We start from the raw sequence: 27869 nt of genomic DNA, 5'->3' as shown, positions 1-27869 counted from the left end.
TAGTACAGGACAGAGACGTGCCCTGACACCTCTATGGCCAAACAGGACACTGCTTGACACACATGAGCAGAGGGACACACACCTACCAACAGGTGTGGACACATTCCACGTAGACATGCAGACTTGCACGAGGAAAGCTGGCGAACCTGGGTGCGCCTCAGGCGCACACACCAGCCCCCTGCCTGAAATCCTGCGTCTCGACACCAGGGCAGGCACAGGCTCTGACTTCCAAGGGAAAGACTAACCCCCCTGCAGAGGGCACCCCGCCTCTGCCCCCGTGAGAGGCAACGATCCCTCCCCGTGAGGTGAGGAGGACCCCAAATCTTCCCATGAGCGGTGTAGGAGGAGCTGCTCCGGTGTGGACAGAGCACGTGGGAAGGGCCCCAGGGAAGGAGGTGCACCTCGTGCCTCTGTTTCCCTACTAGCACCCCTTCTCTGCTCGGCTCATTGCCCAGTCCTGGTGAGGCTGGTGCCCCACCCCCACCCCCAGACCCAATACTTCTGGGGCACAAAGGAGCAAGGCACTGGCCGCTGGCCCAGGACCACCCTCCCCCCAAAGTAGACAGAGGCTGCTCCAAAGGGCAGGAATCCCAACAAAGCCCCTGGCCTCTAGCTGCCCAGGCCCTGCCAGGACCCAAGCGAGTTCGTGAGGGTGGCCACAGGCAGACGTGGTCACAGGGCTGGCTGGAAAAGAGGCAGCGCGTGCAGGCTCCTGGGCCCGGTGGCCAGGAGTTCAAGGTCCGGGGAGACCTCGGCCTCCGACGGCCACACCTTCGCAGGGCCAGGTCCTGGAGACACCCCGTCGTCGCTTCAATCCACGCGCGCCGGGAGTGGGGCAGTACCCGGACCCCTGCCGAGCCTCGGCCGACCCCACCGCCTGAACACCGCCTCCCGGCCCGCAGGGGCAGCCCCGGCCCCCTCGCGCCGGCGGCCCGGCGGACGCAGGCGGCCGCCGGCGCGCGGCCGGCCGGATGGGCCCCCTCCCCCGACCCGGCTCCCCGTCGCGGAGCGGCGGCAGGAATACCGCGAGAGTTCGCCCCCTCCCCCCCACAGTAAAACTGTCAAAGGTGGGAGGGGCGGGAGCGCGCATGTGCGCAGCGCGGCGCGCAGCCTGCGCCGCCCGGACCCCGCGCCCCGCGCCCCGGCCCGGCCCGGCCCCGGCCCCGGCCCCCGCCCCCGCCCGGCTCCGGCCCGCTGGGCGCCGCAGGTAAGCGCCCGGCCGCGCCCCCGGCCGCGCCCCCCGGGCAGGCTCGCGTGGGCCGCGCCCCCGACCCTGACCCCGCGCGCAAGTCGAGGATCCGGGCCCTGCGTCCCGTCCCCGCGCGCCCGCCCCCGCCGCGCCCGGACCCCTGCGCCGCGCCCCGCGCCCGGCGTCGGCGCCGCGTCCCTGCCTCCTCCTTCTCCAGAAAAAGTCGCCATTTTGGTTCAGTGCCTTTGGGCACCCCCCCACCCCAAGGCGTCCGCGATCCGCGGCCCTTCCCGGGCCAGGCCGGGCCCGCACCCGCCGCAGGTGACAGGTGGGTGGCGAGGCCAGCCTCCAAGTGTGCGTCCCCAGGTCAGCCTCATCCGTGCGCCCGGGCCTGGGCCGGGGTCCCCGGCTGAGCGGCGTTGGCCGAGGTCCCGCCGCCAGCGTCGCCAGCGGTCAGCGCGTGGCACTCCAACCCCCCTCCCCGCGAGTGTCCCACCTTTGCGACCCTGCTGGGCCCTCCGGGAGGGCGGAAGCCCTTTCTCCTCCTGGTGCGCGAGTCACAGGCCCTGGGTGGAAGGAGGGAGTCTGCCCCCGAGGCCCGCACTCTCCCCGGCCCCCAACTCCGAATCCTCCACCCAGGCTGGGGGAACACTGGAAAGGTGGCTCTCAGCAGCCCCCACTCCTCCTGCCTCTGGGGTCATCGCGGGGCGTGGGTAACTGAGGATGACTGTCTCCTGAGTGTCAGGGGGAGGACTTCCAGAGAAGTTTGCTCAGAGCGCTCTAGACGCACACCTCCCCCAGACCCAGGCTCCAGGCATCCGGACACCAGGCGCAGTAACTGTGCTGACCTCTGACCTCAGTCGGCCAAGCCAGTCTCTGGACCGCCTAGGCACGGCAGCTCCTTCCCTTCCCTTTGGATATAAATTAGTTTGAAACCACCAAGGGAGGGGTACCCTGCGCACACAACCCCCGAACCTGGAGGGGCTCCCCACGTGAGGGGGGCCCCCAGCAGAACAGGCCCACAGAGGCCCGGTCTCGGGCAGCAGGATGTTTCCTGTGGTCTCTGACGTGGTGCTGGTGGACCTGTAGGTTGGTGACAGGGTCTCGGGGGTGGAGGTGATGAGGTCAGCTAGGCGAAGGGTGGCCGAGGAACCCAGCCTGAGGTATCCTTCTGGTTGCAGGGGCCCCAACTGGAAAGAAGGCCAAGAAGAGGATCAGGTGGGAGGGCTCAGCTGGCACAGGGGCCAGAACCAGGAGCTGCAGGGTCCTTGGCTGCCCCCCCCCCAGAGGGTGTGTGTTGCAGCTGGGGAGTGGCCAGGCTTGGCCATCTTCCCTCCGTGTCCTGGGAGAAGGATGCAAGGGCACCCGCCCGGTCCCGTCGCATGGCCTTGGGTCTGGGTGGGGCTGCGGGGGAAGGTGTTCCCAGGTGCCCAGCCAGCACAGCCTGTGAGCCAGCAGCCACACTGGTGTCCTAATTGGCCCCCCGAGGGGTGCCGCTAGCCTCCCTCCTCGGGGCGCCCCCCCCCCCACGTCCTGGGGCCGCCGCCAGCCGAGCACCAGGTAGGAGATGCATGACTCTCCGCACTCTCTGGGATCGTGTGTCTGGAGACAGAGGGAGCCCCCCAGAGCCGGTGAGGGTCTCAGGAGAGGGTCACATTCTTCCAAGCCAATGGGGTCTCCTGGGTTATCTGGCGAGACAGTGAGCCGCCTCCGGGTGGGGCTGTGGGAAAAGGTGTTCCCAGGTGCTCCCCTAAACCAGAAGCCTCCCCCACCCATCACCTGCTTTCCCTTGCAGCCCCAAGCACAGGCGGGCACGCTCCCCTTCCTTGGGCCAGAGAGTGGGCCTGCCTGTGGGTGGGGTTCGAGGGCAGCCCATTTCTCATCCTAAGTTGGGCCTGGTGGGCCTCACCAGTGGGTGCACTTGCTTTGCAGAGATGACCGACCCCTTTTGTGTTGGAGGAGGCCGCCGACTCCCAGGGTCCAGCAAGAGCGGACCTGGGAAGGATGGCGGCCGGAACGAGGTCCGACTTCCCATGCTTCATGACCCACCAAAGCTGGGTAAGAGGAGTCAGCCTAAGGTCCGCTCGCCTGGTCACGTGCAGCCAGTGCTGGGTGCGGGCCTCACTGGGCATCCAGCTCCTGAGTGCCTGCCTGGGCTCCTGAGAGGATTCCCAGGGCAGGGGCAGCCCGGGGCCCTGCATTCTCATCCTAGCCTGACTGCAGGCTCCTGCCCCCCACGCTCGGTATGGGGAAGCTAGCTCACCACCAGGCGTGGCTGGCCCATGGGGAGCATAGCCACCAAGCCTTGGCATGTTGTCTGCTGCAGGGCTGCCAGCGGTCCGAGGTGGGCAGACAATGCCCGGCCAGGCCCCGCTCTGCTTTGACCTGGGAAGTCCAGCCGGTGATAGGACAGAAGGGAAGAAAAAGGGGCGTCCGAAAGCTGAGAACCAGGCCCTCCGAGACATTCCTGTGAGCTCCCCGAGGGCTGGGTGGGGCTCTCGCGGGGTCTGCCTGTGAGCCCATTGCCTTACCGTGCTGGCTGGTGGCTCGTCCAGTGCCACGCCTCAGCCCATGTCCCCAGCCGCTCCGTGCATCGGGGCTTCAGGGTGTTGCCTCAGGCCTAGGGGGCCATGCAGGCGGACCTAGTCCTGCAAGCCCAGGCAAGGCCCTGGGTCGGGCTGGCCGGCAGAGGCCGGGACGGCTGCAGGGTCAGCAGCCTGGCCTTTCCCACGCCCAGCTCTCCCTGATGAACCAGTGGAAGGATGAATTCAAGGCGCACTCGAGGGTGAAGTGTCCAAACTCCGGGTGCTGGCTGGAGTTCCCCAGCATCTACGGGCTCAAGTACCATTACCAGCGGTGCCAGGGGGTAAGGGGCTGTGGGCTGGGGAAGGGGAGGCCTGAGGCCCGCCCTGCCCTGGCTGTAGGCTCAGGGGGTGTCTGGGCAGGGGCTGGTGGCCCATTCCACACTTGCCCTCTCTCCCAGGGAGCCATCTCCGAGAGGCTGACCTTCCCCTGCCCCTTCTGTGAGGCCGCCTTCACCTCCAAGACGCAGCTGGAGAAGCATCGGATTTGGAATCACATGGACCGGCCCCTGCCTGCCCCCAAGCCCGGGCCAGTCAGCCGGCCCGTCACCGTCAGTCGGCCCGTGGGGGTCAGCAAGCCCATCGGAGTCAGCAAACCTGTCACTATCAGCAAGCCCATCGGCATTAGCAAGCCGGTGACGGTCAGCCGGCCCGTGCCGGTCACCAAGCCGGTGACGGTCAGCCGGCCCGTGCCGGTCACCAAGCCGGTGACGGTCAGCCGGCCCGTGCCGGTCACTAAGGCTGTGCCAGTTGCTAGGCCTGTGCCGGTCAATAAGCCTATACCAGTCACGAAGTCTGTGCCAATCGCCAAGCCAGTGACAGTCAACAAACCGGTGCCGGTCACCAAACCAGTGACCATTAACAAGCCGGTGCCAATGACAAAACTTGTGCCGGTTACAAAGCCAGTGCCAGTCAGCAGGCCCATTGTGGTCAGCAAGCCGGTGCCGGTCAGCAGGCCCGTGGCCATCAGCAGACACGCAGCCCCCTGCAAGATGGTGCTGCTGACCAAGTCTGAGAACAAGGCTCCTCGGGCCTCAGGGAAGAGCAGCGGGAAGAAAAGGTACGGGGGCTGCTGCTGGCTCGGGATTGGCTGTTCCTGCTGCAGCCTGGGTGGTCACAGGGCCCACAGCGGGCCCCCCTGCCCCTCACCTCCCTGCTCCCTGCAGGGCTGCGGACAGCCTGGACGCCGGCCCCATCCCGCCCAAGCAGGCGAGGCCGGAGAGCGGGGAGTACGGCCCGTCCACCATGGGCCAGAGCTCGGCCTTCCAGCTGAGCACAGACCCCAGCAGCGGCTCCCTCTCTCCGGGCAGCTGGCCCTTGGGGGGCAAGGAGGCACCGAGGGCCGCAGACCCCGTGGCCCCGCCCGAGGAGGGTGCGGAGCGCACAAGGCACAGTAAGACGAGGGCGGGAGGCGGCGGCCAGGGCCGGCCAGCGGCCAGCGGGCCCACGCCTCCGATGGCTAGTGGACCCGACTTGGTCTCTGTTTTCCCTCCCCCGAGTCAGGAAGGAAACAGAAAACACCCAAGAAGTTTACGGGTGAGCAGCCGTCCATCTCAGGGACCTTTGGACTCAAAGGTGAGGCCCCGGGCCAGCCAGCCACCTGCGGGGCTGGGCATGTGCACAGATGTGCCTGCCCCTCAGCCCACACCTGCCCCGCCCACGTGTGCACACAGGCCTGGCCAAGGCAGAAGACAAATCACGCATCCACCGGGCCAAGAAGCAGGAGGGGCCAGCCCCCGAGGACATGCGGAAGAAGGTGCCAGCCCCCACCAGTGCTGTCAGCAAGGAGGTGCCGGCCCCCATGGCCCACCCAGCCCCAGGTGGGGGCTGCCGGGTGGCGGGACACTGGCCAGGTCTTGACTGTGGGGTGGATCTTGAACCACGGGGTCAGGGGGCTGAGCGTGGACCCTGGGCTCTGTGCTTGGTGTCCAGGGCATCAGGGAGCCCCTGCCAGCCCCTGAGGTCCTGGCCCTGCCCCACAGGTGGCCCTGAGGAGCAGTGGCAACGGGCCATCCACGAACGGGGGGAGGCCGTCTGCCCCACGTGCAGCGTGGTCACCCGAAAGACCCTGGTGGGGCTCAAGAAGCACATGGAAGTCTGTCAGAAGGTAAGGTCGCCCCTGGGCTTCCTGGAGGGGCGGCGCCAGGGCCAGCTCTTCATGGGTGGGCCCCTTCTGCAGCTGCAGGATGCGCTTAAGTGCCAGCATTGCCGGAAGCAGTTCAAGTCCAAGGCCGGCCTCAACTACCACACCATGGCTGAGCACAGTGCCAAGGTATGCCACTGGGCCCAGCTGCCATCCAGCCCTGACCACTGACCGCTGTCTCCTACCCCACCCGCCTGCCCTGCTCTGACCGCTGACCTTTCATTAGCACACCACTGCAGGGCTTAGTGGCGCCCAAGCCTGACCAGGGACATCCGTGGCCCCAGCCTCTGGGCAGGGGCCGGGGCCCGGGCCCTGTGGTGGTGGGGGCACTGAGGCTGGGCCTGCCCCCCAGCCCTCTGACGCCGAGGCCTCGGAGGGGAGTGAGCAGGAGGAGCGGGAACGGCTGCGGAAGGTGCTGAAGCAGATGGGGCGGCTGCGCTGCCCCCAGGAGGTCAGTGGGGTGGGCAGCGAGGGTGCAGGCGCCGTGTGGGCTGGGGTGCAGCTCCTCGCCGGCCACTCACCTGCCCCCGGAACCCCAGGGCTGTGGGGCCGCCTTCTCCAGCCTCATGGGCTACCAGTACCACCAGCGACGCTGCGGGAAGCCGCCCTGCGAGGTGGAGAGCCCTTCCTTCCCCTGCACCCACTGCGGCAAGACCTACCGCTCCAAGGCTGGCCACGACTACCACGTGCGCTCGGAGCACTCGGCCCCGGTGAGCGGCCAGAGCCCAGCGCTCCCGGCCCGTGGGCACGTCCGCGTGGTGCTGCCTGCGGCGGGGGCTCTCCCTTCCTTCCCTGTGGGCCACGTGCATCGGGGGAGTGAACCGGGTTGGGCCTCTGCGTCCCCAGCACGTGTGGCTCCTGTTGCTCACCTGGGCCCCCTGTCCTGCAGCCTCCTGAAGAGCCCACGGACAAGGCCCCTGAGGCTGTGGACCTGTTGGGTGTCGAGAGGACCCCCAGCGGCCGCATCCGCCGCACGTCGGCCCAGGTTGCCGTGTTCCACCTGCAGGAGATCGCGGAGGATGAGCTGGCTCGAGACTGGACCAAGCGGAGGATGAAGGATGACCTGGTGCCCGAGACTGCGAGGGTGAGCCCAGCCTCCCAGTGCTGAGCCTGAGGCTCCATGTGACTGGTGCCACCCACTCACTGACCCCCCCCGGGGGGGGGCTTTCTCAGAGCCACAGGGGGTATTTGGGGTCAGCTTCCCTCCAACCCCTGAGCTCACCATGGCACCTGCTGCTTTCTGCAGCTCAACTACACGCGGCCAGGCCTTCCAGTGCTGAACCCCCAGCTGCTGGAGGCGTGGAAGAACGAGGTCAAGGACAAGGGCCATGTCAACTGCCCCAATGATGTGAGCTGGGGAGGCTGGCGCAGGCCTGGGGGTGCTGGGACTCAGGACAGAGGCCCAGGTGTGGCCTTGGGGGGAGCCCTTCAAGTGGCCCCTGCAGGGTCCTCAGACGGAACCCCATGGACAGAGAGGCCTTGGCCTCTGCCCTGGTGGCCCCGCCCACCCACACCTCATGAGTCCTGGGGTCAGGTTCCCCGACTTGCCCCAGACGGGCCCTGGATCCCCCGGGCTGGGGCAAGGGGTGCATACTTGTGGGGGCCCTGCCAAAGGCCTCCCCCACGGTTGCCTCCTGCCCCCAGTGCTGTGAAGCCATCTACTCCAGTGTGTCCGGCCTCAAGGCCCATCTGGCCAGCTGCAGCAAGGTCAGTCCCAGGTCCTCCCCTGTGGCAGGGCATGTGCTTGCTGCTCCCGGCTGCCCCCGGCTGCCCCCCAGGGGTTCCCACACATTGGGTCTGTGCCCTTGCTCCTACGAGGCTGATGGCCAACCCAGCCCCTGTCAGTCAGTCCTGGGCAGTCCTGCCTCCATGTTCTCCTTGTCTCTGCTGCTACACGTGGGGCACACCCACCTGGGCTTGGGGCGGGGGCTCTCAGCAAAGGCCTCCCCTCCCTCCCCTGCCCTCCCCTGCCCTGTGGCAGAGGCTGGGTGCCTGAAGCCCAGCTCGTGGGCATCCATCCAGATAAGCTGCAGTTGCCCCTGACTCTGTAGCCACACAGCCTCGGGGCAGGGTGGTGGGAGCTCCTGGCTGCAGCTGGGCCTCTCTTAACCTCCACCGGCCAGGGATGGTGGCCAACTTGTGTCCGTGGGACTGCCCTGTGCCTGCAGGGGGACCACCTGGTGGGGAAGTACTGCTGCCTGCTGTGTCCCAAGGAGTTCAGCTCTGAGAGTGGCGTCAAGTACCACATCCTCAAGACGCACGCAGAGGTGGGGCAGGGATGGGGCCTGGTGCGAGAGCCCCATGGAGGGGGCTGGGCGGGGGCCGGGGAGGCGGGGAGAGGGGTGTTGGTTGGGCTGACGGCTCGAATGGCCTTCCTTTGAGCAAGTGGCTGCTGTGGAGAACCCTCCCTCCAGTGTCTCCGCCCCGCCCCGCCCTCCAGTGTCTCCGCCCCGGTGTCTCCATTGCTGCTTCTCTCTCCCAGAACTGGTTCCGTACTTCGGCAGACCCGCCCCCCAGACACAAGGGCCGGGACTCCCCTGTACCCAAGAAGGAGCGGAAGAGTCTGGCCGGCGGCGGGAAGAAGCGGGGCCGAAAGCCCAAGGATCGGCCCCCCGAGGAGTCGGCCCCCAGGACGTCCCCCCGCCGGGACGAGTGGCCTCCGGGAGGCAGAGACAAGGGGGCCCGGGGCTCCACGGGCCGGAAGGTGGGAGCCGGCAAGGCACCCGAGAAGTGAGCGCGTGGAGCCTGGCAGGTGGGTGGGGCCCGTCCCCACGCGGCCCGGCCCCTCCTCCGCCCGGGTGGGGCTCCGGCACCTCCTGCCTCCTGCCCTCCGGGTCTCCACCCCGCCCCTGCCTGATCGGCTGTCCTGCTGGGCAGCTGGTCCTCTCCCTTCCCCGAAGGTGGTCCTACACCCCCCCCCCCACCGCCCCCGGACCCGGGCTGCGGCGGGACACCCTGAGCTGAGGCTCCTGGGCCCGGGAGCCGGGGCCGCTGCGGAAGTGCAATAGTCCAGAGGGACCTTCCCGGGCCCACCGAGTCTGGGGCCTGGCTGGGCAGGAGGCAGGGTTGCAGCCTGGGCTTTAGTGCTTGGGCCACATGGAGCCGGCCGATGGCCTTCTGGCCCTTGGCTGGCGAGCTCCGTGCTCTGTCTGCTTCCTCAGGCCCAAGCTCGGGGGTCCCTGGTGACCTGTGGTTCTGGGCTGGTGAGGGACCTGAGCAGCCTCACTTCTTGACCCGACACTGGAGCCCCAGCACCCCCAGCTACCTCCCAGGACAGACCCCAAGTCTGATAGCTGCCGTGCTGACCTGACAGCTCGCCCCACGCCCACCCCAGCCGTCTTCTGGTTCCTGCACTTCTCTCTACCTCTCCAGCCCCCGCCCATGCCACCCCTGCCACCCCTGCTACCCCTGCTGTGCTTGGGCCCCCATGCCACCCCTCCCTCCCCACATCCATCACAGGGGGCAGCTCTGCTCTGCCACACCCCAGTAGTGCTCCCGCTGGGGGCGGGCGGGCGGGTTGGGGGGGGGGTTCTACTTCTCCCTCTGAAGGGCTGTGGGCGCAGGGCTGTGGGGCCGCATGAAGTGAGCTCCGGCCTCGGCCCCCAGCTTTGCTACTACTGCTGGCCTGGCTCTAGCAGCCCAGTGGGCAAGGGTTGGGCCAGTCTGGGTTCTGGGATCACCTGGGGTCCACAGGCATGTGGGGCAGGGACCTGGGGTCTGGCTCTGAGTAGTGATTCCTGTGGGAAGCAGCCTTTGGTGGTCTGAGTTGGCCCTGGCCAAGCTCCCGTGGGAGCCTCCTGCCCACTGTCTTACCTGCTCCTTTGTTTCTGGCTACGTGGCTTTTTGACATGAGATCCAAAGGCTGGGGCGGAGCTGGGTCAAACTCACAGCAGGTCGGCAGCAGTTCCAAGGCTCTGTCTTGACTCCCTTTGGTGCCCTGAGCTCTGTAGGTTGGGTTGGGGGAGTCCAGGCCACTCTGAGGAGGTAGCCACATGGTTTCTGGCCTCCTGCCTGGACCCCACCTTCCCACTCTGGCGTTGCAGGGACACGGAGGGTGCCCAGAGATGCTGGGGTGAATGGAGGCTGTTTTCCACTGGGGGGTGGGGGTGGGCTGAGGGCTCGGCCTCGCCGATCCTGAATGATGTGAATTTTGATATTTGCCGGTGTGCGTGTATCTCCTGGGTGTAGTGGATGCCGGTCCTGTTGCTGTGACAAGTAACAACCTTTTTTTTATTCTGTTTTTTATACAACAACTCACAACAATCTGACACTTTGGTGCTAAGGGTTTCCTGGTGCCGACCGACAGTGGATCTGGGGGCTGGGCTGGGTCCCTCCCCTGCTCAGGGAGGTGGCGCTGACTGGGCACCTCGGCCCCAGCTCCTGTCCTCAGCCAGCCCCTGGAGGGCGGGGGGGGCTCTGGTCTGGGCTCAACTCCCCTCCCCCTGCGCTGGGGAGCCGCTTCAGGAGGGCCTGGGGCTGGGGTGCCGTGCTGCCTGTCTCTGGCTTCTTCTTTCGGCCAGCATGTTCTGACCCAGGGCAGTTCTGGCCTGATGTCCTAGGGAGGGGGTGTGGAGGCTGGACTCTCCCCACTTGATCTGAGCAGAGGGTGGAGACATGGGCGGATGGAGGTGCTCCAGCATCAAAGGTTGAGGCAAGCAGCATGGGCTTTGGGGCAGGAGGGCTTTCTTTCCTGTGTTCCCGCTGTCACTGATGTGCAGTTGGTGGAGGTAGAGGTGGGTCGGGCGGCCACTGCAGGGGCAGCTGCGGGAGGGGCAGGGGAGCAAGTGCTGGTGGGAGCCCCACATGCACTCTGTCCTTGTCATCAGTGGCTGGAGGCGTTGGACCTCCACGCCTCTGCTGGGGATGGCCACCTGCCCCGGCCTCTCAGGTACTTGGCCCTTGGGGAGTGGGGGCTGGTTTTGGCAGGGGGATGAGTTTCACTGTCACCCCCGAGGTCCAAGTGTGGTCCCTGGCATGGGGACCCCGCCGGATGTGTGGGAAGAGGTGGGGTGCTGGGTAACTTGATGTTTAGCACTTTAACCCCCTTCTTGGTCTTTAAGGTGGGCCTGGGGACTGCCGCCAGAAGTGGCTGCTGGGCCAGACCGCTTTCTTCCCCTCTTTCCTCCCTGCTTCCCACACTCTGGCTGGTGGATGGCAGTGGCAGGCTGGTTACAGAGCCCTCCTCCCATGGTGCCAGAGCCCTGGGCAGCTCAGCAGCATCTGCCCACTTCTCACTCTGGTGGGAGTGCAGCCAGGTAGCCTCCTGGCCTTGACTGAAACCTTCAGTGAGAGGGACCAGAGCGGCAGGCAGCCCCTACCCCGGTGCAGGGGGCATGGACCCTGCCTGAGACCCAAGCCCAGGGCACAATGCCAGGTCCCTTTCTGAAGATCTACCTCTGGCCCAGCCTCCCCCCCTTGCCCTGAGAACAGGAAACGGTTAACTCAAGGGACTGACACTTCACACAAAAATAGGATGCACTTTTTTGCTCATGCAAGGGCAGATGAGTGTCCCCCGGTGTGACTGGTGGTCTTCCCAGCTGTAGCCCCACTCCTGTCCCTCTGGTTTGGAAGGGAAAGAATGGGTGCACCCTGACCGCAGAGGGGAGGGCTGTCCCTGTGTGTCCCCAGTGGGTCCCGGGCAGTGGGCCTGCAGGCCTGGGGTTCTGGGACAGCCAGCACCTCCTGCCTGGCAGCCACACATCCTGTACTTTGGGTTTCTTGGTTTGGGTTTTTTAATGCCAGTTCTCCGTAATAAGTGCATTTCGAAAGAGAGGTTCCAGCTATCACTTGTAACCATATATATACATATATATTCTATCTACAAAGTGTTTATTTGCAAGATGTTTTGACGGTGAGCTTGGGCCCTGCCCGCCTTGTGACCATCTGTCCCCGGTCCTCGTCCCCGCTCTCCGGCCCGAGTGGCGCGGGGGCGGGCCATCAACTGTATGTATTAAAAATGACTGTATCAAATAAATGTTTATTAATTTTTTTTCCAGGGGTTTTGTGCGGCTGAGTTTGTGGGAAAGCGCGCGTTGGGAGTCTTCCCCGGACGCCGGCCGCGCAGCCTCGTGGAGCTTGCGGTCCATGAGGCGCGCGCGGCCTCGTGGGACTTGTAGTCCGCGGGGCGCGCTGGCGGGCGCGCGGCGCGGGGCCCGAACCACAGCTCCCGGCAGCCTGCGCGGCCAGCCCCGAGCCCCGCCCCGCCCCGTCCCGCCTCGCACGCGGAGAGGGCCCGGAGCTCATGGCTGCGCCCCCAGCCTCGGCCGACGCCCCCGGCCCAGCCCCGCCGCCCCCCGCGGCTGGAGACCGGCCGGAGCGGCCGGAGGGGAAGAGCGAGACCCCGTGCGAGGACCGGTAGGCGCGGCGCGCCCCTCGCGTGCCGTGGGAGGGGCGGCCCCGGGAGCCAGATCTGGACCAGTGGAGGGTCTCCGGCGCCTGGCTGGAGCGGGCCCGCGCGGACGGCCGCGGGAAGGGGCCCATGGGCAGGGCCCGCGTGGGGCCTTGGTCTGTCCCCAGTGGAGGGGGCAGCGGGCCAGCGAGCGCCTGGGCTGGGCTGCGCGCTTACCGGGCGCTCCCCAGGTCCCCAGTTTGTTCCGACCCCGCACGGACTCGGCCCTGCCCCATCGAGGCCAGAGGTCAAAATGCTGGTCAGGACGGAGCACCGTGCCCGGGGACCCTCAGGCTCTGGGGGCCTTCCAGGGGGTGCGTTTGTCACCTGGCTGGGGAGGTGGCTCCCTCTTGGAGCCTCCAGGGCCAGGCCCCAGGGTGATGGTGGATCTGTGCTCAGGGGAGGGGTGGCTGGCTCCTCTCTTCCGGGTTTGAACCGTCCTGAGGGCCAGGGCCAGCAGTGGCCACAGGCTGGAGCCAAACGAAACCTCCCCAGCCAGGCGCCTGGTCCCGGAACTTGCTGTGGTCTGGACTCCACGGCATTGTGGGTGCTGCCAGCAGAGCCGCTGGACAGGCAGGCAGAGGAATCAGGGGCGAGCTGCTGGGCGGGGTAAGGCTCCCTGAGCCTCAAGGAGCTTGTTGTGTCCCTGTAGACACACCCTCCCAGTGAGCAGTGACTCAGAGCTGGGCAGGGTGATAACGTCCTGAGTTGTCATGCCTGCTGGTCCCGGAGAACCTGATTTAGCCCGAGACCAGGTAGTCTCTGCCTACAGACACGGATTGGTACAGAGACCACACATCTCGGCGCTGGGGAAGCAATGGGCTTCCCGTCCTCAGAGCAGGGTCCCCAGGGAACAGGGGAGGGCAGCCAAGATGCTTGGGCTGTAAGCCTAGACCCATGGCATCTCACAGAGCCCCTTCGAGTCTGCCCTGAGCTGCCTCTGGACCTCATGCGGGCTTACTCTCTCCATGCTACCTGCCTTCTGTGTGATGTGGTGTTTCTCAAGCATGTACCCTCAACCCCCCCCAGTCCCTACACGCCCCCCCCCGCCGAGGGCCCCTGAGCTGGCTCTAGTCGGTGTCCAGTTGTATGTGCAGGTGCCTCTGAGCCAAGGCTCTCCCCGGCCATGATTCCAGCTTTTCCCACATCGTCGAGGCTGCACTGGTGTGGTCAGCCCACCTGGCTCTGGTTTCTTGTCTGTGTGCCCTTCTGGAAGGTCTCCCAGGAGGACTGGACCTTGGACTCCCTTTGCATCTGACGGTCGTAGCAGTGCGCCCCTCAGGCTGCCTCCTGGTGTGGTCCTGGTGGGCTGGGGCCTCCCTCTGGGAGTGGAGGAGCCTGGGTGCTCTTGCTCAGAGCAGTGGAAGCAGGGGATCCTGTAGTGCGATGTCCACGGGGTAGGGTGGGGTGGAGTCAGCGCAGGTCCCTGGAGCCTGCTTCTCCCATTTCGGGCTGCGGCCTCCCAGCCCCACAGCCCTCTGTCTGCCCTGAGATCTCTGTCCCTGAGCCAGTCTGGGACCCCCGGGCCAGGCCCCAGGGAGCAGCTCCTCCCTCCTCTGGCCTGGTTTCACTCAGCCACCAGGCAGGCTCTCTAGAGCAGCCCCACCCTGGACAGCTGTGTCTCCCTGAGAGTGGTGGGCCACTGCCCAGGGCCAGGAGGGGGGCAGCTCTTGTGGGTCGGGCCTGCCTCCAGGGGCCTGTTACCTGGGCAGCCTCCCCTGGGTGGTCCCCCTATCCACGTGTGAACCTCAGGGGGGGATTCTTTCCTCCAAGCCCGGCCAGCCCTTCCGTGTTGGAAGCTGAGGAGGAAGCTGGTGGACCTGATGCTTAATTGCAGGGAGGAGACTGAGGACCTGTGACTTGAGCGGAGCTACTGCCCACCTGAGGGCCTGCTCCTCCGGCTGCTGTCAGACGGGGGCGTGGCTGTGTCCCCTCCGCCCCAAGCTGGGTGGAGGGGGTGGGGCGCACAGTTATTCTCAGCTGAGGCCTCTGGAGGGTAGAGTTTCAGGTTGTTTATGCCTCTAGGAGGCACCTGGGGGCAGGGGCGGGCTCCCGGCTTAGCCCTGCAGCCCGGCCTGGCCTAGAGACACCTCGGATTTCCCTGCTGACCTGGTGGGGGCCTGAGGAGGGGGGTGCGCCTGCAGCCCCAGCAGGCCAGGGGTCTGAAGCTTTCTCTAGGGTGTTCTGGTGACAGAGGGCCTGTACACAGTGGTTCTCAGCCAGCCCAGAGTGGGCAGCGTGCCAGCCTGCACACCGGAGGGGCACTTCACACCCGCCGGCTGGCCCGCGTCTGCCTGGCCGTGCTCCCCTGCGGGGTCAGTGCTATTAATACCAGGCCAGTGCGCAGCCCCAGCTGGGTGATCCTCTTATGCCCGTGGCCTCGGGGCTGGCGCTGAGTGCTGTTGCGTCTACAAAGGCCCTGGGGTCTCTTACCTGTGGGCCCCCTGCCTCCCAGCAGACAGCCCCACCGGCCAGGGTGTGGACCCAACTCCGGCTCCTCGGCTGCTGTGCTGCCCACCCCTGGAGGGGCAGTTGGGCCGGCTCCCTTGCGGTCCTGGGGGGCTGCTGTGCGTCTCAGAGTCGCTGTTGTGATGCCCCTGCCCACACCTGGGCTCGCCCTGCCATCCCAGTTTCCCCCGTGTCCCAGCCATGAGCAGCCCCCCAGCTTACCCTGGCATCAGGGTCTCGGGCTGCTGGACCCTTGGAGCAGAAGGCAGGTGAGTGGCTGGCCTGCCGGCTTCTGGCGGGAATGCCCGTCTTCGCTGTGTCTAGGGGACACCAGGACCTGGGCCGGGCAGTCCTGCTGCCCGCAGGCACGGTTACCTGCTGACCTATGTCCACCGGGGCTTGTAATCCTTTGGTGGAAATGACCTCTTGTCATCGCAGCCAGCAGAGCAAGGAGGTGAGGGCTTGTGTGATTTTCCGGCTCGAAGTTTGTCCCGTTGTGAAAGGGGGCGAGGCTTGTTCGGAGGGCGCAGTATCCCTCCTCCAGAGAGACGGCGGGGCTGGGCTTGGCTGCTGACCCAGCCTGGGGCCAGCCGTCGCCAGCCCGGGGGTGGGGGGAGGCGGGTTTCTGGCGGGTGGTCCCTGGCTTGCTTCCAACTCATCCCTGCATGGCCCCGTCCTCTGGGGATGTCTCTGCCCCAGAAAGCCGCCCGTGGTGGTCATGGCCTCCGTAGGACAAGGAATAGTCACGGGTGAAGGCTCCACCTGGAGAAGCCAGGCCACCAGCCTGGGCTGAAGAGCAGGGCTGGGAGCAGCGCCAGCCCCAGAGCTCCTGTCACGGTCCCCCGACATCCGCGGGGGTCCCGCTGCTGTGAGCGTGCTCAGCAGTTTTCTGTGTTGGCGGTTGCTCCCCGAGTAGGAGGCACAGGTGGCGGCCAGCCTGGTTGGTTTTTTCTGCCCACCAAGGCCACCCTCCCCACCCCCAGCGCCAGGGCGTCCATCATCTCCGGGTCTGTGGGTCGCTTGGGGAGGGCCACTGCGTGTGAGCCCCGGGGCCTTGTGCTCACGGTGGGTGGGTGCGTCCGAGGAGCAGCCGGTGCTGCCCCCATTCCAGGGCTCTGTCCGTGTCCTTCTGGGCTGAGGTGGGTGGCACCCCTGGGGCGGCTCCTCGTCACTGCCCTGGCATCGTGTGTCCCGCTGTGTTGTTTGCCCTCAGCTCCACGATGAGTGACGGCTCCTCTAGCGCCACAGAGGTGGCTCTGAGCACAGGCCCGTTATTCCCAGAGCTCGCTCGCTCCCCACGTGGCCCGGTGACGGTCCCCACAGCTCCTGTCACACCTGCTGTCAGCAGGCTTTCTCGCTGCTCACACTCACGCAGACCTCGCCCTCTGTGCCCTGAGAGCTGCGCTGCGACTGGTCACGTGTGAGGCCTGAGCTAATTCCGCCCTGCCCCCACCCCCACACGTGTGCAAACAGACACCGTCCCCTTGGCAACGCCGGGTGCTCTGGGAGTGCCACATGCTGGATGCGCCCGCGTCCCCCCGCGAGCTTTGGTTTTGGAGAACGGAGGGCACGTACTCGTGAAATCTCCAATTCCGGCGGAAGCCCTGGTTCTGGCTCTTGGCAGCGGAGACCATCCTGGCACATCTGCTTCCCACTGTTTCTGGGCTCCTGTTGCCCTGGGCCTCACGGGTGCTCATGTGAAGGGCGTGGCCTCTGGCTTTTGCCTTCCCTCCCAACAGTGCTTCGGGGATGCTGTCTGCGTGCGGCCTTCCCCGGGCCCCTTGCTCCGGTCCCGAGCTGCACCCACAGTGGGGTTCCCACCGTGGGTGGACACACGTCCTGCAGGGGTTGTCTGGGGCACCCCCAGTTCCCGAACTTTCTTCCCGCCTGCCCTGGACCCGTCCCTCTGCGGCTGGGGCAGGCTTTCAGCCCAGTCTCTTTCTTAGGCAGTGGCCAGAACTGCCTTGTGCCCCAGCTTGTCCTGTCCTGGGGCTGTCTTCAGCACAGACTGAGCAGGATTCTGGCAACACTCTCACCAGGTGTGAGGCCTTGAGGCCTTGGGCCAGTGGTCACGTCCGATCTTTGGCATCTGAAGGGATAGAGAAGTCAGCACAGCTCAGCTCGGGTGCGCGGCCTGTCGTGCTCAGGCACAGTGGCGCCTGCCTTTCCCAGGCTGAGGTTTCCATCCGGGGGCCTCCACCCTCTGCCTTGGAGTTGGCGGTGCTCCTGGGCCTCCCCCCCGTCTGTCTACACCACTGCCCAGCTCTTCTGTTCACAGCCTCTCTCTGCAGGAGCCCCTCTCCCTGCATGCCCTGCGCAGTGGCAGGGGTGTGCTGTCCTGGGAGGGGACAGAGTCCTGGATGGGGTCTGGACTGTCCTTGGTGTGCCCAGTCCTGGGGAGATGGGGGCCTTGCCCAGCCCAGCTCAGCTGATGCCCAGTCCACATGGGAGGAGGATCGGCCCACGACAGCGCTCCCCCTGTGACCTCCATTGTCACTTGCTGTCTCTGATTCGGAGGCAGGGACAGTCCAAGTCCACAAGCCCTGTGGATGGGCCTCACCGGGTTTCCTGTGCCCCCCACCTGAGTTGTGCCCAGGTGCCCAATGTGGGGGGGCAGGGGGGCAGGTGGCTCTGGGCCCAGGTGAGCGTGTGCCCCCTCTGCAGCAGCAGTGCAGAGTCCTTGGACAGGCTCCTCCCACCCGTGGGCGCCGGGCGCTCGCCCCGAAAGCGCACCACCAGCCAGTGCAAGTCTGAGCCGCCCCTGCTGCGAACCAGCAAGCGCACCATCTACACCGCAGGGCGGCCACCCTGGTACAACGAGCACGGCACACAGTCCAAGGAGGCCTTTGCCATCGGTGAGTGCAGCCGCCACAGGAGGAGGGCGGGGGCTGCCATCTGCCCGGACCCCAGAAGGGACAGTCCTGCAGGACCTACTTGGAGGCCTGAGCCCACAGGTCTGTGACCTGCCCTGCCTTGGGCCCCTCTGTCGGATGGCAGCCTGGGGCAGAGACAGCAGGGTGGGCACTGCCGGGACCCCTCGGCGCAGGGGCCGTGCCACTGCTCAGGGTCTTTCTGCCCCTCCCCACAGGCCTGGGGGGCGGCAGTGCCTCTGGGAAGACCACTGTGGCCAGAATGATCATTGAGGCCCTGGATGTGCCCTGGGTGGTCCTGCTGTCCATGGATTCCTTCTACAAGGTGGGGCCGCCCACGGGTGCGGGCTGCGTCCTGGAGGCTCACAGCTCCCGCCCCGGCCGGGGGCCCGAGCCTGCAGCTCCCTCTCCTCCCTCCGCAGGTCCTCCCCATCGAGATGCTCCCTCCTCCCCCCACAGGGGCTCCCCCCTCCGCTGAGAGCCGTTCCCTGCCTCCTGCAGGTGCTCACCAGGCAGCAGCAGGAGCAGGCTGCCCACAACAATTTCAACTTCGACCACCCCGATGCCTTTGACTTCGACCTCATCATCTCCACCCTCAAGAAGCTGAAGCAGGGCAAGAGCGTCAAGGTGCCCATCTATGACTTCACCACCCACAGCCGGAAGAAGGACTGGGTAGGCCCCGTGGGCTGGCGCAGGGGGCAGGTGCCCTGGGCTGGCGCAGGGGCTGTGGGGCCGCCTCCACGCACACGATTCCTTCGCAGAAAACGCTCTACGGTGCGAACGTCATCATTTTCGAGGGCATCATGGCCTTTGCTGACAAGACCCTGCTGGAGGTGAGGACGGGTGCCAGGCTCGCTGATCCCCCTGCAGGACTGGCTTAGACCTGCCTCCGTCCCCCGTCCCCCGTCCCCGTCCCAAGCCTAGTCCCTGCGTCCGGTGAGGAGGGCCTTCTCTCCCTCCCGAGTCGCACTCTCCCCAGGTGCATCGGGGTCTTGGCGGCCATTCTCCGGGGCCCACGAGCTCGTTGAGGTCGGAGTGAGGACGGTGGGAGTGGGTTCCCTGGTATGGGTGCACGTGAGGGTCCTGCCCAGCAGGGAGCCAGCCTCCCGCGTCTGCGCTGGCTGCAGGGCATCCTGTGCCCAGGGAGTCTCTGGGCAGCTGCTCAGGCGGGACACTCCCGCCCCTGCCGAGGCCCCGCTCGCCGCCCCCTTGCAGTCTGTGCTGCTCCTGCGCGGGCGCTGGGGCCCAAGGAGCCCTGCCGCCCGCCGTGCGCACCGGGCCAGCGGCAGACCTGCGCGGGGCCCAGCCCTCTCTGCAGGAGGCCGTCTCCGGGCCCACGCGGGCTCCGCTGGCTCCGGGCCCCTGGCTACGCGCCCTCCCCCTCCAGCTCCTGGACATGAAGATCTTTGTGGACACGGACTCCGACATCCGCCTGGTGCGGCGGCTGCGCCGCGACATCAGCGAGCGGGGCCGGGACATCGAGGGCGTCATCAAGCAGTACAACAAGTTCGTGAAGCCTGCCTTCGACCAGTACATCCAGCCCACCATGCGCCTGGCGGACATCGTGGTGCCCCGGGGTGAGCCCGCGGGCCCCTCGGCGGGGGCGGGGGCGGGGGCGGGGCGAGGAGGCGGAGCCTCATCCGCCCGCCCCGCCCCGTCCCGCCCCAGGGAGCGGAAACACCGTGGCCATCGACCTGATCGTGCAGCACGTACACAGCCAGCTGGAGGAGGTGAGCCCGCCTGGCGGGGTGGGGGTTTGTCCCTGCAGCAGCTCCCCTGCTGCCCCCGCCCACGGCCGCCTGCTCTTGCAGCCCCCGCTGTCCCTGCCGCCCCCTGGCCAGGGGCAGCTGGGGTCCCTGAGGAAGCCTAGGGCCCAGAGGTGTCTCCGAGGCCCCCAGCCTGGGCCGGGCCTGGCACAGAGGGGGCACCCCTGTCCCTCACAACCCTTCTAGGCGACCTTCGGGTGTTGGCGCTGAGTGCCACGTCCTGCGCATCCTACGAGGTCACGCAGGCTGGGGTGGCCAAGGCCAGTGCCCGCTGCTCTGGGCAGGCCTTACAAGGGGTGTTCAAGGCCTGAGGCCTGTGGACCAGGGCCCCGGGTCTGGCTCTGAGCGCCCAGCCCAGAGCGAGCGCTGGGCCCTCCCCTGCAGGCAGCCCCCTGGGACCACCCCCCCGGGGGCTATGGCCTGGCCCTTCCTGGGTGGGGTGGCCTGGTGGGCTGAGGCACACGGTGGTGACAGGCTGTGCTGACCAGCGATTGCGGGGTGAGCCGTGCTGCCGTCACTGACGCCCCACCCCGTTCCCTTGTGTCTCCCCGTGTTGCTGCCGCAGCGCGAGCTGAGTGTCAGGTAAGACCTCCCACACTCTGCGCAGACAGAGGCTCTTCCAGCATCCACAGGGCCTTTGGAGTCTGGGTTGGCCCCTCCCACCATGTCCAACCCATGTGGTGGCCCTGCCCCAGGCACAGAAGGGGTGGTATAGGGGCCCCCCTGCCGCTTCTGCCCACCTCTGCCAGCAGTCAAGGAAATTAAGGCCCAGAGAGGTTAAGGGGCTTGCCCGAGGTCTCAGCACGCTGACCGGAGGCTGGCCACGCCTCTGGAGGCTCTTGCCCCACTTGGGGCTAGTTGTGTGGGGTCCGACATGAGGGCGCGGCTGTCCTGAGCCTGCACCGCTGGGCCTCCAGGACAGTGGCCACAAGCATGGCCACCAGCAGCCAGAGGGCCTGCCTGATCCCAGGGCCAGTCTCCCTGCCCAGGCCCTGGGGCCCTGCCCACCGGGCCTGCAGCCAAGGCATAGAGACGGGAGCAGCTGCGGGAAGCCTAAGCCTGGGGGGTCTGGGGCTGTGGCTCCTTCCCGCGCTGAGAGGGACAGAGCACCTGTCCCCACACGGTGGTCAGCACGAATGACCTGCCCCCAGCCCGCGCTTTCTGTGGAGCTGGAAAGCACTGGCCTGACTGAGCCGCCGTCCACTGCGGCCACGTTGGACATGCCTCTGGGGCGTCGGCGTGCCCCCAGCTTCCTGGCCTGCATGAGTCTCCGCTTGGCTCTCACCCAGACCAGGGCACCTGCGGGTCTGGTCGCGTCAGGTCCTCTGGAAGCCTTTGTTCAGAGAAGAAAAAGTTTCCAGGGTTCCAAAAACAGCTCAACGCAGCCAGCTAGGCTTTCCCTTCTCTGGGCAGCCAAGGAAGTGGCGGCCGCCACCACCTCTTCCGCCACCTGGGAGCGGAGCTGTGGGCGGGTGGCCCGAGGGCAAAGGCTTGAGGGGTCTCCCTGCCCCCTGGCCGCCTGCGCCAACCTTTCCCAGGCCAGCTGGTGGTGCGGGGGCCACCCTGCTCCCCGCTAAACGGTCTCTCTCTTCTCTTCCTCTTCTCTGTAAACCTTTGGGTTTCCTGCCCCGTTCCCTCCCCGAACACACTCCACCTCTTCACCCCGCGAGCAGAGGAAGCTGCGCTGGGATGTGTGAGGACAGAGTGCTCTGGTTGTGCTGCTGCGCTGTGTGCCCGCGGCTCCGCGTCCCCCCACCCCCCCGCTCCTCTGCCCGCTCCCGGCTGGGGCTCCGGCTGGGGCTCCAGCTGCGGTGGCTGGGGCTGCAAGCATCACCTGGCAGGGTGGGGGGATTCAGGTGGGGCTTGGGCGCCCAAAGCTCAGCTCTTTCCCCGGGGAGAGGTGTCCTGAGGTTGGCAACCAGCTGCTCCTCAGAGGCAGAGTGGAGGGGGTTGCTAAGATTCATCTGCAAGGGCGAGGCCTCCCCTCCCACCACCAGGTCCTGCAGGAGGGAGGGAGGCTCTCACCACAGCCCTGCTTCCTGCCTACTGATCAGCTCTGCCTTCCACCTTGTCCTTTAACCTTTGCCTGGCTGTCGTGGGGAGGGGTCCTGGGGCGGGGCGCTCCCTCCAGATCAGCCACTGGGAGGTGGTGACCCCCAACCCTGCACACATACCCTTCCCAGTGTCCCCCCCCCCAGTGTGTAGGGAAGATGGGGTCTGGGAGAAGACACCCCTTCTCCCGTTCCCAATTTGGCTTGTGTCCCCAGGGCTGCGCTGGCCTCCGCGCACCAGTGCCACCCCCTGCCCCAGACGCTGAGTGTCCTCAAGAGCACACCGCAGGTGCGCGGCATGCATACCATCATCAGGTGAGGGTCTCGGGGGCAGCCCGGGCCGGGGGCAGGTAGGTGGGGGGACACACACACCCCCGCGCGCGCGCTAACCGACAGGGGTCCTCAGGGACCGGGAGACCAGCCGCGACGAGTTCATCTTCTACTCCAAGAGGCTGATGCGGCTGCTCATCGAGCATGCGCTGTCCTTCCTGCCCTTCCAGGTGCGGGGGAGGGGGCGGACACGGAGTGGGGGGTGGAGGGGTGGCTTCTCCTCGCGCTCACACCCCGCCCCCCGCTCTTCGCAGGACTGCGTGGTGCAGACCCCGCAGGGGCAGGACTACGCGGGCAAGTGCTACGCCGGGAAGCAGGTACTGGGCTCCGCCTGGGGGTGGGCGGGGGCGACCGGGAGGCGGGGGTCCAGCCCGCTCAGCCTCGCCCCCGCAGATCACGGGCGTGTCCATCCTGCGGGCGGGCGAGACCATGGAGCCTGCACTGCGGGCCGTGTGCAAGGACGTGCGCATCGGCACCATCCTCATCCAGACCAACCAGCTCACCGGGGAGCCCGAGGTGGGTCTAGGGTGGGGGGTCTGGCTGTCGTGGGAGGGCATCCTGGGGCGGGCCCTCCCTCCAGGTCAGCCGCTGGGAGGCGGGACCCCCTCCCTGCACACCGCCGGCCATTCCCACGCTGGCGCCCCAGGGGAGGGGGGGTTCCTGGGGAGGCGGGGGGCCCGTCCTGACGCCGCTGTGGTCGACTGCAGCTCCACTACCTGCGGCTCCCCAAGGACATCAGCGATGACCACGTGATCCTGATGGACTGCACGGTGTCCACTGGCGCCGCAGCCATGATGGCCGTGCGGGTGCTGCTGGTGAGTGGGCGGGGGAGGCGGGCGGGGGCTGGTGGGGTGCCGGGCAGGGCTCACCCCTGGCTGCGCAGGACCACGACGTGCCAGAGGACAAGATCTTCCTGCTGTCGCTGCTCATGGCCGAGATGGGCGTCCACTCGGTGGCCTACGCGTTCCCCCGCGTGCGGATCATCACCACGGCAGTGGACAAGCGCGTCAACGACCTCTTCCGCATCATCCCCGGCATCGGTGAGGCGGCCGCGCCCGGTCAGGGCGCCGGGGCCCGGCGTGCCTGAGGCCCTGCTGCAAGGACCTGCCTCTTCCCCCAGGGAACTTTGGCGACCGCTACTTCGGGACTGACGCTGTCCCCGACGGCAGCGACGAGGAGGAGGGGGGCTCTGCCAGCTAGCCTCGCACCCAGAGCCTTCTCAGCCCGCCCCCAGCCCTGTCTCCCAGCCCCACACAGAACAGACACTTTGATTTATTTTAATTAAAAAAAGTTCTTACCATTGTAAGTCGTCTGTGCATTCCGTGAAAGAAAACGCTGGGAAAAAGGGGCTTTGGCTGGTTGGCTGGGGCCCAGGAGAGGTGCCCCACCTGGGACCTGGGGTTGGGGAGCAGCCCCCGGGGCTGCTGCGGCCCTCAAGGCGCCAGGCCAGTGTGGCAGCAGAGGGACTGACCAGGATTCCACCCCGCTGCCCCCGCCCCAAAGGCAGGTGCTCCTGGCCTTGGACTTGACTTTGCTTGCAGTCCAGGCTCAGTGCCAGATTTAGGAGAGGGCAGACCGGGGCCTGCAGCTCCTGTGTGAACAAGCCCCTTGCTGGCCACCTGGCCTGGGCCGGGGTCTCACAGGGTAATAGCTCCGCGGCAACTGCCCCTTCCCCCCGTGTGCCTGTACCACGGGGGTGGGGGCGCGGAAGTTGGTGCAGGGGCGATGGTAGGAGGGAGTGACCAACCCGTGCCGGCCACTGGCAGGAGCCCCAGTTGCAGGGGGGATGGCCAGGGCCTCACTGAGCCAGCCACACGGCTCAGGGTCAGAAACCACGTCCGGCCCTGCCTTCACTGCTTCTGGCTGGGCCAACCTGGGCCAGGGCGCAGGCCTGCCGGGCTTGGGAGTCGTGATGCCAACCCCCAGCCTCCACGAGTGGGCTGTCGGGCCCTCACTCTCCTGCCCCCTTCGCCTCGCGGCCAGGCTCTCACCCTCTCCTGCCCTCTGGGTCCCCCCACCTCACGAAGGCCATGTCATGGAGAAGCCTGTCGTGGGGCGGGGACAGGAAGTCCCCGGGTGGGGGCCAGGCCAAGAGCAGCAGATAAAGGCGGGAGCTCATCCAAGAGGTAGGTGGCCCAGCACCAGGGTCGGAGGAGTGCCGTGGCCCGAGGTCAGCGGGGGCCGCTCCTCCCCAGCTTGGTGAGTAGACTCCCCGTGTCTCCCGAGCCCTTGTTCATTCGCTCACTCGTTTGTCCTGTGCTCTGGGCCTGGAACCTGGAACTGCAGCAGGCCAGGCCCTGCTCGGGGTGCGACGCGCTGCGAGTTCTGTCCAGCCAGACCTTCCCAGAGAGGGGGGCACACGGGTGATGAGGAGCCAGGCAGGGGCTGGATCATTCTTGGAGGGGCCCCCGAGTGCAGCTAGAGGCTAACCAGCTCCCAGAGAACAAATCCAAGCTCAGCGCAGGCCCACACATGCCCACAGGCGGGACGCAGCTCTGGGCCCCGCTCGGCCGCCAGCCTCCTCCATCTCGGGGTCAGTGGCGGCCTAGGACAGAGGCAGCCTCCACAGTCTTGGTCCCGGCTCAGGGGTGTTCTTGGGCCATTTTCCACCAGGACCCCGTGGGGTGGCAGATGTGGGTCACCTTCCAAACAGTCTGAGGGAGGGTCTCAGGGGGGTGGGGAGCACGGGGGGCGGGGCAGGCGGGGGGCAGTGGCGATCCTCCACCCCAGAGAGCCTCCCAGCCCAGAAACAGGACCTGGGGGCCAAGGTCAAGACTGTCCAGGGAGCAGTACTCTGCACAGCTGCTGGGGACTGGAGGGGCTTCCAGCTCAGGGAGACCACTTGGGTGGGGCCCTCAGGGGCTGGATGAACTAGGCCCCTGGAGCTGATTGGTGGCTGTGTGTTGTTGCCTTCTGGGCACCTGGCACCTCTGGGCCCAGGGGAGGCCGAGGGGTGCAGGGAAGGGCCTGGCAGGGGAGCTGTGAGGGAGGGGCTGCAGCCTGGAGGTGCCCTGGGAGCAGCAAGAGGAATGCAGACGTGCAGAAGCTCCTGTGACACTGGGTGGGGGCTTGGAAGAGCAGCGTGCCCGCTAAGGGCTGTCAGCTGCCCCCTGGGCAGTGCCTCCAGGACTGTCAAACCTGAGAATGGTGAGCGTCCAGGGACAATCTCAGGTGTGTCAGCCCGAGAGGTGCCGTCCTTTGCCAGTGGCTGCCCCAGGGCACCTGTCACAGGTACCAGGGCAGGTCAGCAGCAGGGTCTGGAGGGCTGGTATGGTCCCAGGGGGGATTCCCTGTCCTGTGCCTGGGCTGGGCCCCCTGGGGTCAGGAAGCCCCAGCCAGACGGTAGCCCTACTTCTCCAAGGTGAGTCCTGGGGGCAGGAGGCTGGAGTTTCAGGTTCTCCAAGGTCAAGATGAGGGTTTGGGGAAGCAGGAGGGGAGGGGGCAGCAGATTTAGACACATGAAGGAAGGCGGCGGCGGCGGTGGCGGGGGGTGGGCAGGTGGAGTGTTGCCGGGCTTGGGTTAGAAGGCAGAAAAGGGCCACTGGTCCAGGAAGTTCGCCGGGACCCAGGTCTGTGACCACAGGACAGTGCTAGGAGCAATGGTGACTTGAGCAGCACCACATCCGCTGGGGTGGCAAGTGGGCGGGCCTAGCTCCCTGCGTGGGTCCCCAGGCGCATCTGGTCACCAACCAGCTTCCAACTGGGGGAGCCAAGTACCGCCTGGGGTCACATGTCTGAGGGTGCGACTGGCGCTGGCCTGGACCCTCCCCAACCACCACCACTCACCCCAAGTTCTTCTGGCTCCAGCAGAGCCCAAGCATGAGTGTCCCTGCCCAGGCCCTGGGGACCCTGGGGACCCTGCGACCAGAGAAAGGGGCCGAGTTGGGGCCGGAGGACAGGGATGGAGAACTGGGCCCTGCGCTGGGGGTACTGCTTCTGGGGGCTCCCAAGGTAATGAGGAACCCACCACCCAAATGAGGTGCGGAGCAAGGGGCGTCTCCCTCAAGCAGGAGGGAGCCCTGTTCCCGGGGACTTGGAGTCGGGGCGGGGGGGGGGGGGGGCGGGTGTCAGGTGCGCGCCACCCCGCCGGCGGGGGCCCCAAGCCCGACCCCCGGCCAAGAGGCCGCGCGCCCACCCTCGCGGGCCCAGGCGGCCTGGCTCCCCGCGTCCGCGACGCGTCTCACCGAGATGCTGCCGCGGTTTCGCAGAGCAGGAGGAAGTTCCCGGACTCCTGCCCCCACCACGCGGCCCCACTCTGCGGCCGCCGCTCCAGCTCCGGGAATAAAGCGCTGCAGACGGTGACGGGGGCGGGGGCTCCGCTCCCGGCCAGGGCCCCCCAGGCGGTGAAGTCCACGGTGAAGAGCCGGGCGGCGTCGGAGCCCGGCGCCCCCGCGGCCGCTCACCGCGGAGTCGGGCCCAGGCTGCCCCCGCCGCCTGCGCGCGGCCGGAGCACCTGGACGCCGTCACGGTCATGGCCGGCAGGGCCCCAGGTGTGGGAGGGGGTCGCGAGCCGCCGCCGCTCCCGCCCTCGTGGCGGCCCCGCCCCTCCTCGTGGCGGCCCCGCCCCTCCTCGTGGCCACGCCCTGCCGCCCGGACCCCCGTGGAGCCGCGCCCGCCCGCGGCCTCCGAAACCGAGGCCCGAGGCCCGGGCAGGGCGGAGGTCTCTGCCCGCCAACTGGCAGGGCATGCCCGTCATTGAGACTCGGTGAAGTTACCCTTACACAGGATGCTGAAAATAAGGGTGGACGCTCATTCAGGAGAACGCGGGGGTGGGAGGGGGGCCTTGCTCTCCATGCCCTCGTCCAGGCAAGGCTTCCAGGCCTGCGCCCGCGAGCGGCCTCCTTCAGGGCGGGGCAGCTCTGTCACCAGCCGGGCTGGGAAACCCGCCTGTGGCTTCGGTTAACAAGACCCAGACCGTGGCCACCTGTGGTCACCTCGTATGAGGCTGTACAGAAATTAAAGTGAATTAACTAGACCTAGAGGCAGCCCCACGGATTTTGAAAAAAGCCCCACACCGAATGAACATTCACAGGGATTGAGTGCTGAACAGTTTGTGTAAAATTGTAGCATTCGGTGGTACCTGTTATTTATGGAAGATTCTGAGACTGGTAGGCAAGGTTTAAAACTATAAACAGAAATGGACTTGCGCACTGGAGTCCACCTCAGCCTGGGGAGAGGGACCAATGGTCGACGAGGTCAAATTTGTTCGCTTTTTTCGCTTTTTAGGGCCACACTTGCAGCATATGGAAGTTCCCCGGCTAGGGGTCAAACCGGAGCTGAAACTGGGGCCTTACACCACAGCTCACAGCAACGCCGGATCCTTAACCCACTGACCAAGGCCAGGGATCGAACCTGCGTCCTCATGGATACTAGTCAGATTCGTTTCTGCTAAACCACGACAGGAGGTTGGTTTTTTTTTTTTTTTTTTTTTTTTTTTGTCTTTTTAGGGCCGTACCCCCGGCACGTGGAGGTACAGAGGCACAAAGGCAAGCCACTGGAGTCTGGCAGACACTGTGAACAGGAGTACCGGGCCCAGACAGCTCCCTGCCATCAAGCGGGCGGAGGAGGAATCTCCGACCCCTCTGGGGGCCAGCGGGGAGGACCGGCCCTGCCTGGGAGATGCCAGCGCGGTGCTGGGAAACCCGAGCTTGGACATGACCCAGGAAGCTGGGACAGCAGAATCCAGGCAGGAAGATCCGAGCACGCTCCAGATGCCCTGGGTGGAGCAGGCAGGGGGACAGCCTGGAACACATGCTCCTGAACGGTGGACAGGGCTGCCCGAGGGGCAGAGAAGCTGGCCAGGTGTCCCCTTCCCAATGCCACGCTGCCAGCCGGCCACAGGCCCAGGCAGCTGCAGCCCTGCTCGTCTGGACGGACAACTGCCAACAGGAGGGGGGATGCAGGGCGCCGCCATTGAGGGCGGCAGGGACGGCGCCCAGAGGCGTGGGCAGGAGGAAGGTCAGCCAGGTGGAGAGGTGGGGACAGTGGGACTCAGTGGCTGTCGGCCACTGGCCTGCCAGCCACATCCCAGGCAGGCTCCGGAACCGACAGGACAAGCTGCCCGTGGCTCAGGGCTCACTCAGCCCCGCCTCCAGCCCAGGC

At 66.8% G+C, this 27869-nt stretch overlaps 2 protein-coding genes across 29 annotated transcripts; both read left to right on the top strand.

Annotated features, from left to right (window-relative positions):
- Positions 1152-11909, top strand: ZNF512B (zinc finger protein 512B). Of its 8 annotated transcripts, none has more exons than XM_021077622.1 (18): positions 1152-1207; positions 3122-3247; positions 3516-3658; positions 3927-4055; positions 4173-4831; positions 4938-5164; positions 5275-5346; positions 5445-5591; positions 5754-5878; positions 5951-6043; positions 6267-6365; positions 6454-6624; positions 6804-6998; positions 7161-7262; positions 7559-7621; positions 8083-8181; positions 8397-8666; positions 9076-11909. In XM_021077622.1, the coding sequence occupies exons 2-17, from the start codon at positions 3124-3126 to the stop codon at positions 8646-8648; spliced, it is 2700 nt and encodes an 899-aa protein (XP_020933281.1). In that variant the 5' UTR covers positions 1152-1207; positions 3122-3123; the 3' UTR covers positions 8649-8666; positions 9076-11909. The 8 variants fall into 8 exon arrangements, with proteins under 8 accessions (XP_020933281.1, XP_020933279.1, XP_020933275.1 ...); XM_021077616.1 differs by lacking the exon at positions 1152-1207 and adding exons at positions 1291-1517; positions 2371-2820 and having other exon boundaries at positions 8397-11909; XM_021077617.1 differs by lacking the exon at positions 1152-1207 and adding an exon at positions 1683-2820.
- On the top strand, positions 12096-23073 carry UCKL1 (uridine-cytidine kinase 1 like 1). Of its 21 annotated transcripts, XM_021077626.1 has the most exons (17): positions 12096-12268; positions 16697-16789; positions 17415-17605; positions 17839-17945; positions 18122-18292; positions 18382-18453; positions 19008-19197; positions 19289-19350; positions 19861-19968; positions 21060-21079; positions 21654-21752; positions 21844-21937; positions 22022-22084; positions 22161-22283; positions 22475-22582; positions 22651-22807; positions 22888-23073. In XM_021077626.1, exons 1-17 carry the CDS (start codon positions 12156-12158, stop codon positions 22965-22967), a joined length of 1851 nt encoding a protein of 616 aa, XP_020933285.1. In that variant the 5' UTR covers positions 12096-12155; the 3' UTR covers positions 22968-23073. The 21 variants fall into 21 exon arrangements, 16 of the variants coding, with proteins under 16 accessions (XP_020933285.1, XP_020933289.1, XP_020933288.1 ...); XM_021077630.1 differs by lacking the exon at positions 16697-16789 and having other exon boundaries at positions 17418-17605; XM_021077629.1 differs by lacking the exon at positions 16697-16789.

Source organism: Sus scrofa, chromosome 17 (assembly GCF_000003025.6).
Source record: "Sus scrofa isolate TJ Tabasco breed Duroc chromosome 17, Sscrofa11.1, whole genome shotgun sequence".
Taxonomy (NCBI): domain Eukaryota; kingdom Metazoa; phylum Chordata; class Mammalia; order Artiodactyla; family Suidae; genus Sus; species Sus scrofa.
Note: the sequence above shows the minus strand (reverse complement) of the source record. Positions and strands in the feature narration are given on the sequence as shown.